Source organism: Podarcis liolepis (genome assembly GCF_965112155.1).
Source record: "Podarcis liolepis genome assembly, chromosome: 6".
In the NCBI taxonomy this organism is placed as follows: domain Eukaryota; kingdom Metazoa; phylum Chordata; class Lepidosauria; order Squamata; family Lacertidae; genus Podarcis; species Podarcis liolepis.
Genome location: NC_139559.1, coordinates 73,150,697 through 73,164,728, shown reverse-complemented (window position 1 = coordinate 73,164,728; position 14,032 = coordinate 73,150,697). Strand labels below are relative to the sequence as shown.

At 43.9% G+C, this 14,032-nt stretch overlaps 1 protein-coding gene across 1 annotated transcript in view; it reads left to right on the top strand.

Moving 5' to 3' along the window:
• Positions 1–14,032, top strand: part of GLMN (glomulin, FKBP associated protein) — a 36,471-nt gene that overhangs the window by 7,851 nt on the left and 14,588 nt on the right. The window contains exons 6-8 of the mRNA XM_083511104.1: positions 1,641–1,887; positions 2,519–2,621; positions 12,699–12,886. Coding sequence (XP_083367230.1) covers positions 1,641–1,887; positions 2,519–2,621; positions 12,699–12,886 — 538 coding nt within the window. The remainder of the gene's footprint in view (positions 1–1,640; positions 1,888–2,518; positions 2,622–12,698; positions 12,887–14,032) is intronic.

Sequence of the window (14,032 nt, the reverse complement as noted above, 5' to 3'; positions counted from 1 at the left end):
ATGGTCCAACTCTCACTTCCACTTTCTGAAGTGTTTGACTTCTGCTAAGCCAGGCTTCCTCAACCTCGGCCCTCCAGATGTCTTGAGACTACAATTCCCATCATCCCTGACCACTGGTCCTGCTAGCTAGGGATCATGGGAGTTGTAAGTCAAAAACATCTGGAGGGCCGAGGTTGAGGAAGCCTGGTCTAAAGAGTGAGCTGAACTACTCCATGAGGACAGTCAAAAACCACAGCCAAGATGTGGGGGAAAGTTAAAGCAAAACTCTGCCTTTGAGTCAGTCTCTCCTTTAGATCTCTGGAGCGGACCTGTGTTGGTGAAGTCTTCACCCAAGTTTGCTCCTGAGCTCTGCCACCCTACAGGAGCCTAGCTTTTGCTGATTGGCTACTTGGTCTCTCAGGCATACCCAGCTTTCCCATCACGCACCAGAAATGCCAGCTGCTTTCACTGCCACCACCATGCTGAGGTGCAAAGCCACTCCCAGCGATGCACTGGAAAGGAGATTCTCTCTCCCTCTCTCTCCTTTTTTTTTATCCTTGCAACAACCCTGAGCAACAATTTATCTCTTCCTCCATCCCAATCACCATTCTGTGGGTGGAAATACTGTCTTGGATCAGACGATGCAGCCACACAAGTAGGAACATCTCTGCTTCCATTGAGAAGAGTCCATGATCTTTACTGTTTCACTAATCCAGAAGCATTGGGGTCCAGAGGGTTCCAGAGGGTCCCCGCAGCTGCTTTTGGGTGATGGTGGACCCAACGAGGGGTTGCAGCAGGAAGCACAGAATGGGGAAGCTCTTCTAGTCTGCCAATTCCTGGTTGCTGGGTTCCTCCACTATTAACCCTTTCCTTCTTATTGAAGGAAAGCGGAGGCTGAGATAAGAACCTGCCCAAGATTACCCTGAGAATCCAGAGCAAAATTAGTTGAGCATGGGGTTTGTGTTTGTGTCTGCTGTTCCAAAAGAGAAGTTAAAAAATCCAGTGTGCACATCAAAGCCCATAATAACTTGGTTATCAACCTATGGGCTTCCTATCTAACATTGTTAATTTTCAGTGGGAGAGGATATGATTGAAAAACCAGCTACATACAGTCGTACCTCGGAAGCCAAACGCCTTGGCACTCAAACGTTTTGGCTCCTGAACGCTGCAAACCCGGAAGCGAGCCTGTTTGTGAACGTTCTTTTGGAACCCGAATGTCTGGCGTGGCTTCTGATTGGTTGCAGGAGCTTCCTATAGCCAATCGGAAGCTGCGCCTTGGTTTCTGAATATTTTGGAAGTTGAATGGACTTCTGGAACGGATTCTGTTTGGCTTCCAAGGTACGACTGTATATTCCAGTTCTAAAGTAGATTTAACTTTATTGCATTGCATTATATAACTTGAAAGGGAGAGGTGTTGGCTTTTATTGTACCATGTTCCAGTGGCAATGATGTTAAAGCTTCTGAGCGCCATAGAGCCCCTCAGGGAGAAGGCGAGTGTCCATTTCTGAATGAGACCTTGGTGAAGCTTAGAATCAACAGCTGGTGTCGATTCAACAACCCCATTTTACTCAGTTCCTTCTTGGATGGAAAAAAATGTATATCTGATCATTACAACGTAAAACTTGTAACAAGCATTTTGGAATTGTTTTTCTTTGTTTTAGTGCTTCTGAAACTCCAGAATAAGAAAGCCTATTCGGTGGGGTTGTCATTGTCTACCATTTTGAACCAGATTTCGCTTCTGCCAGTACCGTACACAAAGCAACAACTACAAGAAGACAAGCATGGTCTTTGCCAGTGTTGCAATGCTTTAACACCTTTTGTGAATCCTTTTGTGGAGGAGGTTGTTAAACACATGGAGACCTCATCAGGTGAAGATTACAAAGAACTGAAGGAGGAATTGCTAAAATAGTAAGTACCCCCCCCACAGACATACCTTTTGCTTAAAGTGGTTTTATAATAAAGCATGGTGCTATGTGTTTGCCAACAGACAAACATGTTTGAGCATTGGGCTGACAAGCAAAGTAAGAAATATACCGCCAACACATAGGCTGCTTACTTGTCTTTACGTGAGGGACTTCCTGGGCTTGTATACCCTGCCTTCTTTCCTTCGGGTTCTAAGTGACAAAGCTTATTTTTTAAAAAAAATAAATTCAGTATTTCAACTATTTCAAAGTAATAGAGCAGAATCCATTGATAAGTTGCAGGGCATAAAAAAAAACCAAGAAAAAAGCCCACAAGTTGTGGACTTCAGTTTTTTCTTAAGGTCCCACACGTTTCTCTTTCCCGACACCCCAAACCAGCAAAGTCTTCAGTAGCTACAGGGCTTGTATATCCTGCCTTTCTTCCTTCAGGTTCTAAGCGACAAGGCTTGTTTTTACAAAATAAATTCAGTATTTCAACCATTTCTTGGCATTGTGCCAGTTCCTAAATTCCAAGGTGTGTTCTTTCTTCCCTTCAATTTCAATGTCCGTTACTGATGCCTTTGTTAGCGGTTATCATGAATGCTTCCTGTAACGTGCTTGGACGCTTTGGTTTTCAGTTGCCTGAAAAGCTTGAAATATCCCCTGCTAATGGCAGAGCTGGATCAGTTTCCTGAAGATCCTCCTCAGTATTCCCTAAGGCAGTTTGCTGCGGACATACTAGTAAGTGCACCTTCAGTGCTTTATTTGGTAGTGGTGTTTTTTGCCATTTTTAATACTTGTGAAATAACAGACTTCCTCCTCCCATTTTCAGGATTCATATATGGATTCTCTAAGGTGTGGGGGGTAGGGGGACCTCAGGCTGCACATGCTTGTATATTTGGCTTTTTGTAATGTAACAGTGAACCAAAATAGAGCTTGTAATTTGGTAGTTTGAACAGGTGGTCACATATCTGATTTAAACCTGTATTCTATTATGGCTGTTAACATATTTTGAGTTGGGGATATTTTAGGGTGCCACCATCATTGGTGTTTATTAGATGCAAACACAACTTTCCATATATATATATATATATATATATATGCAGGTTTTGGTGTCTTCGGGTGTCTTCCCGTGTAAGAGTTGGGGTGTCTAGGCGACGTTTCGACGAGGTCTCACTCGTCATCTTCAGGCTGGTGCTTTCGGCTTCTTGTTACTGGAACAGAGCAGGATCTCAGTGTTTGAGTTCCTATAAATACTGTTGAGGGGTTGTGGTGTATAGCCTCCAACGTACTGGGCAGAGAGGAAGTTCCCAGGTTAGTGTGCCTTTTCTTCTTTTGTTCATTAATTACTTGAGGGATATCTTGAGTGATTTCTTGAGTGATATTCTGAGTACCACTTAGGAGGGTCATTAGGTGAGGATTAGTTGCTAAAGCTTTCGTGTCTTGACCTCTTGAGCTTGTGAAGAGTTTTTCTGAGAAGATGGCTGTACTGCACTTAGTTGTGCTCTGGCTTGGCTTCGTGTATAGGGGCGAGCTGTGGTTTTGTGCCCTGTGCCAGCCAGATCTGTGTAGGGATTGCAGGGGGGTGCAGCATCCGGAGGTGCCACTATGGTTTGGCTACTGGATGGTGTCTGTAATTTATCTGTGGAGAGGGTCTGGGTTTGGGTCTGGTGTGGTTGATTGGAGATGGCGTTCTGTGTGCCTCTGGTTCTGGTGTCGGTTTTTGTGGGGAGGGCTAATTTCCAGATGTCTGGCAGGCGGGACGTGTCGTCACGCTTGTTCATGTTGTGAGGGTGTTTCTCTATTTCGATGGCTTCCATGATTATTCTCTTGTGGTGATGTTCCATGTTAAAGAGCAATTTGGAATCTGCAAAATTAATTTCGTGTCCTGTTTCTTTCATGTGTTGGTAAAGAGAGGAAGTTTTTTCTTCTTTTTTGACGGCATTCTTGTGTTCTGCGATACGTGCATTTATTCGTCTGTTTGTTTGTCCAATGTACGTGGCTGGGCAGACTTTGCAGGGTATTTCATAGACCCCTTGGTTTTCTAACTGGATTTTATCTTTGGGGTTTCTGAGGATATTGGCTATTTTTTGGTTGGTGCAAAAGGCTGTTTTGATATTGTGTTTATGGAGGATTTTGCTAATTTTATCTGTAGTGCCCTTGATATAAGGAAGGAGGGCCATGCCATTGTTTTCTTCTGTGTCTTGGTTTTTGGGGGGTGTTTCTTTTTGGATTAGCTTCGTAACCCTGTTTTGCTGGTATCCGTTGGCGATTAACACATTTGAGAGATTCTGTAACTCAGTTGTCAAGTGGTCTTTGTCAGCCAGGCGTTTGGTTCTGGAGATGAGAGTCTTGGCTACGGAGTTTATTTGTGCAGGGTGGTGGTGTGATTGTGCATGTAAGTAGCGGTTGGTGTGTGTTTTTTTCCGGTAGATAGTGTGTCCTAGGGAGCCATCAGGTTTTTTGTAGATTAGGACGTCAAGGAAGGGAAGTTGGTTGTTGGCTTCTATTTCCATAGTGAATTGTATTTTGGGGTGTAGGCTGTTGAGATGTGTGAGGAAGCTATCTAGTTTTTCCTTCCCGTGTGGCCAAATTACAAAGGTGTCGTCAACATATCTGAGCCAAAGTTTGGGTTTGTGTTCTGACTTGTCTAAAGCATTGGTTTCAAAGTGTTCCATGTACAGATTTGCGATGACCGGTGAGAGGGGTGATCCCATAGGTGCTCCTTCTATCTGTTTGTATCTTTGTCCATTGTGGATGAAGTACGTGTTGGTTAGGCAGTGGTTGGTCAGGTCCAGGATGTATTCGGGGGGATTGTATTTGTTTTGAATGGCTGTCAAGGCTTCATTAATGGGCACTTGTGTGAAGAGAGATACAACATCGAAGCTCACAAGTAGGTCATCGGGATGTAGGTTTTGCTTCTTTATTGTTTCTATGAACTGGAAGGAGTTTGTAACGTGTGAAGCGATAGATTCTGCATAGGGCTGAAGTTGCTTAGCGAGAAATTTAGCGAGATTTTGTAGAGGTGAGCCTATGGAGCTGACTATTGGTCTGAGTGGTGTTCCTTCTTTGTGTATCTTGGGGAGACCGTAGAGTTTGGGGCATCTGGATGATTTTTCTCTGGGGATGATTCTTAGCTGGATTTCTTCACTGATAGGAGAGGCTTTTATTTTGGATTTGGTGGTTTTTTCCAGATAGGTGGTGGGATCTGTTTTTATAGGTTGGTAGGTAGGGTCTTGGAGTAGATTTGATAGTTTTGCTTGGTAGTCCGATGTGTTCATCACAACAGTGGCATTACCTTTGTCTGCTGGGAGAATGATTATGTTGTTGTCTTTCCTCAGGTTGGTGAGTGCTTTCTGTTCTTCTTTGTGTAAATTGCTTCTGGGTGGTTTGCTGGAGCAGAGGATGTTGGTGACTTCAAGTCTGATTTTATTGGCTTCATCTGGGTTGATTTTGGTTAGGCTAGCTTCGACTCCGCATATGATGTTTTCCGTGGGGATGCGTCTCGGGGCGACTGCAAAGTTGAAACCTTTGGAGAGTACTTTGGTTTCAGTTGAGGTGAGGATCCTGTCTGATATGTTATGTACTGTTTGTTTCATGGGTTGTTGTGGAGGGTGGCTGGGCTTCTGGCGTTTCTCTAGTTTGTGGAGTTTGTTGGTGTGTGTGTCTGTCTTATGTGAGGACTCAGTTTCAGCTCTCCAAACGGCTAGTTGTTTGCATTTGTCCCAGAGTGCAGGGTGGATTTTGTTACAGAGTTTGAGGTGAAGAGTGAGCAGATCTTTGTTGGTTTGGTTTAGTAGGTATCTTTTCTTATGTAGTTCGTTTCTGATTAGGGATAGTTCAGTTCGTTTCAGGATCCTTTCGGTAGCTGGGGTTTTAGAGTGGAATTTAAGTTGGAAGCATGTGGGAATTAAGTTGTTGTCTCGGCAGTTGCGTAGGAACAAGAGATCACATAAGATGGTGGCTCTTCGGATTTCTAGTTTCTCGTAGGTTCTTGTCAGCTGGAAGGTTTCCTCCCCGTAGAGGTGAGATATTTGCTTTCGTAGATTTTCACGGGTACAGGAATGCAGGTTTTGGTGTCTTCGGGTGTCTTCCCGTGTAAGAGTTGGGGTGTCTAGGCGACGTTTCGACGAGGTCTCACTCGTCATCTTCAGGCTGGTGCTTTCGGCTTCTTGTTACTGGAACAGAGCAGGATCTCAGTGTTTGAGTTCCTATAAATACTGTTGAGGGGTTGTGGTGTATAGCCTCCAACGTACTGGGCAGAGAGGAAGTTCCCAGGTTAGTGTGCCTTTTCTTCTTTTGTTCATTAATTACTTGAGGGATATCTTGAGTGATTTCTTGAGTGATATTCTGAGTACCACTTAGGAGGGTCATTAGGTGAGGATTAGTTGCTAAAGCTTTCGTGTCTTGACCTCTTGAGCTTGTGAAGAGTTTTTCTGAGAAGATGGCTGTACTGCACTTAGTTGTGCTCTGGCTTGGCTTCGTGTATAGGGGCGAGCTGTGGTTTTGTGCCCTGTGCCAGCCAGATCTGTGTAGGGATTGCAGGGGGGTGCAGCATCCGGAGGTGCCACTATGGTTTGGCTACTGGATGGTGTCTGTAATTTATCTGTGGAGAGGGTCTGGGTTTGGGTCTGGTGTGGTTGATTGGAGATGGCGTTCTGTGTGCCTCTGGTTCTGGTGTCGGTTTTTGTGGGGAGGGCTAATTTCCAGATGTCTGGCAGGCGGGACGTGTCGTCACGCTTGTTCATGTTGTGAGGGTGTTTCTCTATTTCGATGGCTTCCATGATTATTCTCTTGTGGTGATGTTCCATGTTAAAGAGCAATTTGGAATCTGCAAAATTAATTTCGTGTCCTGTTTCTTTCATGTGTTGGTAAAGAGAGGAAGTTTTTTCTTCTTTTTTGACGGCATTCTTGTGTTCTGCGATACGTGCATTTATTCGTCTGTTTGTTTGTCCAATGTACGTGGCTGGGCAGACTTTGCAGGGTATTTCATAGACCCCTTGGTTTTCTAACTGGATTTTATCTTTGGGGTTTCTGAGGATATTGGCTATTTTTTGGTTGGTGCAAAAGGCTGTTTTGATATTGTGTTTATGGAGGATTTTGCTAATTTTATCTGTAGTGCCCTTGATATAAGGAAGGAGGGCCATGCCATTGTTTTCTTCTGTGTCTTGGTTTTTGGGGGGTGTTTCTTTTTGGATTAGCTTCGTAACCCTGTTTTGCTGGTATCCGTTGGCGATTAACACATTTGAGAGATTCTGTAACTCAGTTGTCAAGTGGTCTTTGTCAGCCAGGCGTTTGGTTCTGGAGATGAGAGTCTTGGCTACGGAGTTTATTTGTGCAGGGTGGTGGTGTGATTGTGCATGTAAGTAGCGGTTGGTGTGTGTTTTTTTCCGGTAGATAGTGTGTCCTAGGGAGCCATCAGGTTTTTTGTAGATTAGGACGTCAAGGAAGGGAAGTTGGTTGTTGGCTTCTATTTCCATAGTGAATTGTATTTTGGGGTGTAGGCTGTTGAGATGTGTGAGGAAGCTATCTAGTTTTTCCTTCCCGTGTGGCCAAATTACAAAGGTGTCGTCAACATATCTGAGCCAAAGTTTGGGTTTGTGTTCTGACTTGTCTAAAGCATTGGTTTCAAAGTGTTCCATGTACAGATTTGCGATGACCGGTGAGAGGGGTGATCCCATAGGTGCTCCTTCTATCTGTTTGTATCTTTGTCCATTGTGGATGAAGTACGTGTTGGTTAGGCAGTGGTTGGTCAGGTCCAGGATGTATTCGGGGGGATTGTATTTGTTTTGAATGGCTGTCAAGGCTTCATTAATGGGCACTTGTGTGAAGAGAGATACAACATCGAAGCTCACAAGTAGGTCATCGGGATGTAGGTTTTGCTTCTTTATTGTTTCTATGAACTGGAAGGAGTTTGTAACGTGTGAAGCGATAGATTCTGCATAGGGCTGAAGTTGCTTAGCGAGAAATTTAGCGAGATTTTGTAGAGGTGAGCCTATGGAGCTGACTATTGGTCTGAGTGGTGTTCCTTCTTTGTGTATCTTGGGGAGACCGTAGAGTTTGGGGCATCTGGATGATTTTTCTCTGGGGATGATTCTTAGCTGGATTTCTTCACTGATAGGAGAGGCTTTTATTTTGGATTTGGTGGTTTTTTCCAGATAGGTGGTGGGATCTGTTTTTATAGGTTGGTAGGTAGGGTCTTGGAGTAGATTTGATAGTTTTGCTTGGTAGTCCGATGTGTTCATCACAACAGTGGCATTACCTTTGTCTGCTGGGAGAATGATTATGTTGTTGTCTTTCCTCAGGTTGGTGAGTGCTTTCTGTTCTTCTTTGTGTAAATTGCTTCTGGGTGGTTTGCTGGAGCAGAGGATGTTGGTGACTTCAAGTCTGATTTTATTGGCTTCATCTGGGTTGATTTTGGTTAGGCTAGCTTCGACTCCGCATATGATGTTTTCCGTGGGGATGCGTCTCGGGGCGACTGCAAAGTTGAAACCTTTGGAGAGTACTTTGGTTTCAGTTGAGGTGAGGATCCTGTCTGATATGTTATGTACTGTTTGTTTCATGGGTTGTTGTGGAGGGTGGCTGGGCTTCTGGCGTTTCTCTAGTTTGTGGAGTTTGTTGGTGTGTGTGTCTGTCTTATGTGAGGACTCAGTTTCAGCTCTCCAAACGGCTAGTTGTTTGCATTTGTCCCAGAGTGCAGGGTGGATTTTGTTACAGAGTTTGAGGTGAAGAGTGAGCAGATCTTTGTTGGTTTGGTTTAGTAGGTATCTTTTCTTATGTAGTTCGTTTCTGATTAGGGATAGTTCAGTTCGTTTCAGGATCCTTTCGGTAGCTGGGGTTTTAGAGTGGAATTTAAGTTGGAAGCATGTGGGAATTAAGTTGTTGTCTCGGCAGTTGCGTAGGAACAAGAGATCACATAAGATGGTGGCTCTTCGGATTTCTAGTTTCTCGTAGGTTCTTGTCAGCTGGAAGGTTTCCTCCCCGTAGAGGTGAGATATTTGCTTTCGTAGATTTTCACGGGTACAGGAATGCAGGTTTTGGTGTCTTCGGGTGTCTTCCCGTGTAAGAGTTGGGGTGTCTAGGCGACGTTTCGACGAGGTCTCACTCGTCATCTTCAGGCTGGTGCTTTCGGCTTCTTGTTACTGGAACAGAGCAGGATCTCAGTGTTTGAGTTCCTATAAATACTGTTGAGGGGGTGTGGTGTATAGCCTCCAACGTACTGGGCAGAGAGGAAGTTCCCAGGTTAGTGTGCCTTTTCTTCTTTTGTTCATTAATTACTTGAGGGATATCTTGAGTGATTTCTTGAGTGATATTCTGAGTACCACTTAGGAGGGTCATTAGGTGAGGATTAGTTGCTAAAGCTTTCGTGTCTTGACCTCTTGAGCTTGTGAAGAGTTTTTCTGAGAAGATGGCTGTACTGCACTTAGTTGTGCTCTGGCTTGGCTTCACCACACCAGACCCAAACCCAGACCCTCTCCACAGATAAATTACAGACACCATCCAGTAGCCAAACCATAGTGGCACCTCCGGATGCTGCACCCCCCTGCAATCCCTACACAGATCTGGCTGGCACAGGGCACAAAACCACAGCTCGCCCCTATACACGAAGCCAAGAAAGAAGAAAAGGCACACTAACCTGGGAACTTCCTCTCTGCCCAGTACGTTGGAGGCTATACACCACACCCCCTCAACAGTATTTATAGGAACTCAAACACTGAGATCCTGCTCTGTTCCAGTAACAAGAAGCCGAAAGCACCAGCCTGAAGATGACGAGTGAGACCTCGTCGAAACGTCGCCTAGACACCCAAAACCTGCATTCCTGTACCCGTGAAAATCTACGAAAGCATATATATATATATATATATATATATATATATGCTTTCGTAGATTTTCATCGGACTACCAAGCAAAACTATCAAATCTACTCCAAGACCCTACCTACCAACCTATAAAAACAGATCCCACCACCTATCTGGAAAAAACCACCAAATCCAAAATAAAAGCCTCTCCTATCAGTGAAGAAATCCAGCTAAGAATCATCCCCAGAGAAAAATCATCCAGATGCCCCAAACTCTACGGTCTCCCCAAGATACACAAAGAAGGAACACCACTCAGACCAATAGTCAGCTCCATAGGCTCACCTCTACAAAATCTCGCTAAATTTCTCGCTAAGCAACTTCAGCCCTATGCAGAATCCATCGCTTCACACGTTACAAACTCCTTCCAGTTCATAGAAACAATAAAGAAGCAAAACCTACATCCCGATGACCTACTTGTGAGCTTCGATGTTGTATCTCTCTTCACACAAGTGCCCATTAATGAAGCCTTGACAGCCATTCAAAACAAATACAATCCCCCCGAATACATCCTGGACCTGACCAACCACTGCCTAACCAACACGTACTTCATCCACAATGGACAAAGATACAAACAGATAGAAGGAGCACCTATGGGATCACCCCTCTCACCGGTCATCGCAAATCTGTACATGGAACACTTTGAAACCAATGCTTTAGACAAGTCAGAACACAAACCCAAACTTTGGCTCAGATATGTTGACGACACCTTTGTAATTTGGCCACACGGGAAGGAAAAACTAGATAGCTTCCTCACACATCTCAACAGCCTACACCCCAAAATACAATTCACTATGGAAATAGAAGCCAACAACCAACTTCCCTTCCTTGACGTCCTAATCTACAAAAAACCTGATGGCTCCCTAGGACACACTATCTACCGGAAAAAAACACACACCAACCGCTACTTACATGCACAATCACACCACCACCCTGCACAAATAAACTCCGTAGCCAAGACTCTCATCTCCAGAACCAAACGCCTGGCTGACAAAGACCACTTGACAACTGAGTTACAGAATCTCTCAAATGTGTTAATCGCCAATGGATACCAGCAAAACAGGGTTACGAAGCTAATCCAAAAAGAAACACCCCCCAAAAACCAAGACACAGAAGAAAACAATGGCATGGCCCTCCTTCCTTATATCAAGGGCACTACAGATAAAATTAGCAAAATCCTCCATAAACACAATATCAAAACAGCCTTTTGCACCAGCCAAAAAATAGCCAATATCCTCAGAAACCCCAAAGATAAAATCCAGTTGGAAAACCAAGGGGTCTATGAAATACCCTGCAAAGTCTGCCCAGCCACGTACATTGGACAAACAAACAGACGAATAAATGCACGTATTGCAGAACACAAGAATGCCGTCAAAAAAGAAGAAAAAACTTCCTCTCTTTTCCAACACATGAAAGAAACAGGACACGAAATTAATTTTGCAGATTCCAAATTGCTCTTTAACATGGAACATCACCACAAGAGAATAATCATGGAAGCCATCGAGATAGAGAAACACCCTCACAACATGAACAAGCGTGACGACACGTCCCGCCTGCCAGACATCTGGAAATTAGCCCTCCCCACAAAAACCGACACCAGAACCAGAGGCACACAGAACGCCATCTCCAATCAACCACACCAGACCCAAACCCAGACCCTCTCCACAGATAAATTACAGACACCATCCAGTAGCCAAACCATAGTGGCACCTCCGGATGCTGCACCCCCCTGCAACCCCTACACAGATCTGGCTGACACAGGGCACAAAACCACAGCTCGCCCCTATACACGAAGCCAAGCCAGAACACAACTAAGTGCAGTACAGCCATCTTCTCAGAAAAACTCTTCACAAGCTCAAGAGGTCAAGACACGAAAGCTTTAGCAACTAATCCACACCTAATGACCCTCCTAAGTGGTACTCAGAATATCACTCAAGAAATCACTCAAGATATCCCTCAAGTAATTAAGGAACAAAAGAAGAAAAGGCACACCCTGGGAACTTCCTCTCTGCCCAGAACGTTGGAGGCTATACACCACACCCCCTCAACAGTATTTATAGGAACTCAAACACTGAGATCCTGCTCTGTTCCAGTAACAAGAAGCCGAAAGCACCAGCCTGAAGATGACGAGTGAGACCTCGTCGAAACGTCGCCTAGACACCCCAACTCTTACACGGGAAGACACCCGAAGACACCAAAACCTGCATATATATATATATATATATATATATATATATATACTCGAAAGTGTTATAAAAAGATATAAAAATATTACTGAAAAGAGAAGGTTGCATCTAATGCCCTCTCATCAGATGTCAAGGAGATGAATAACTATACAACTTTTAGAAGACATCTGAAGGCAGCCCTGTATCTATCAGGTGGTTTTAATGTTTGCTTTTTAAAAAAAATGTTTTCATATGTGTTGGAAGCTGCCCAGAGTAGCTGGAGCAACCCAGCCAGATGGCTGGGGTATAAATAATAAAATTATTATTATTATTATAACAAAAAGCAAAAGCTGTATCTAAGGAGAAGTTTAGATTATTCCTGTTTTGTGGAACATCATCCCTGTTGAATTCTGACAGGCACCCACTATTTCAGCCTTTTCAAAAACAACTAAAGACATGCTTTGCTTTGACAAGCTTTTTCAGCAGGTTGGAGTATTTTTTAAAAATAGGTTGCCGCCGTGTTTGTTGTGTTATCTTTGTGGGAGAGTTAAATATTATACGTGTGTGGGTGTGGGTGTGGGTGTGTGTATGTTTATTGTGTGATTGCAAATCACCTTGTGGCTTATGTTAAAGGTGACTGATAAATTAATGAAATATAATATTAATGAAATTTAAATACAAAAACACGTTTATGCAAAAAAAAAAATCTATTTCTTTCCTATCACTTTGATGTATCTTGCTCACTGTATATATCTCCAGGCATGGAAAACAGCAAGTCCTCTTCTTTTTTTCAATAGGGCATTTTGCTGGATATTAGAGAATTGCTCCCAAAGGTATTCTCTTGGGATAGATGCAAATATGAATGCTGGGATGAGGACATACTGGAAATGGACAAAGAACAATCAGCAGAGTCTCTGGCATGTCTGTCTTATATGGTGTTTGTTCAGGACTGCTTTGGTATTGATTGCCTTCCAGTCGTCTTCAAGTAAGTACTTTAAAAAGAGAGGGATAGGAGGCTTGTGTCAGGGACTGTGCTGATGAGGGCTGCACTGAGGAGGAATGGTGGGAGCCACCCCCTCCCCCTGATCCTGAATCTTCCCAGGAACAGGAGGACAGCGTAGATTTGGAACAGCGGTTTGCAGAGGGGCCTAGTTCAGATGGCAGAAGCTGGGAAATACTGGATGGGGAACAGCTAAAAGAAGAAAAAACACTGGGAGAGAGAGGGGTAATAGATTTACAGTCATTGGACAGAAAGCGCAGAGGGCACAAGCTCAGATTACAAGACGTAAGAGTGGCGTAGATTCATAGGGACGGAGGGGGGGAGTGAGCCTTAATTGGAAGCACCGCCATTTCTAGGGAGACTTGTTCTTTTGTCTCTCACTGTGATTATTAAAGAATCTAACTGATAAGACGTTCCTTTTGTTTGATCATCTTATTTACTGCCATGGGGGAGGAAGCCGATTCCCCAAAGCCTAACAGCTTGTAATCCGGATGACCCCACAAAGCTTAACAAAAGGTGGTTTTCTGTTGTAGTTGAAATTTAGGGCTTATCCACACCTACCTTCTCGGTGTTCCTTCCAGGCGCAGTCTTTACTTTAAAGCTCCATGTCTCAAGCGCCCTTTTATTTTTGCTCTGGAACTTTCCCCATGAAAACCTGCTCTTTAGCGATCAGTTGGAGCAAATGCCAATCTGTGGGAAACCAGAATCAACATTTGCTGTGGTTGAGAACTAGAGAGCAGATTTTCACAGGGAAAACTCTGGGCAAAAATAAAATAAAATGCTCAGACACAGGGTTTTTTAAGCACGGGCCTGTGCCTGGAAAAAGCATGACAAAAGGTAAGTGTAGACAACACTGTATGTAACAGTGGGCAGGCAAGGTAATAAAATAAATTGTGGGATAGCATCTGTTGTGAACTTATTCATATGCCTGGCTTGCTGTATGTTGTCAGTTGCACTGATAGGCTAAAACTACACCAGTTTTAAGCATAACAATATCTGGAGGGCGATAGGTTCTCCACCCTTGGTTTAACATAGAATGGATGTTACCGTATTTTTCGCCCCATAGGGCGCACCGGCCCATAGGACGCACCTAGTTTTTTGGGGGGGAAATAAAGGGGGGGGAATTATTTT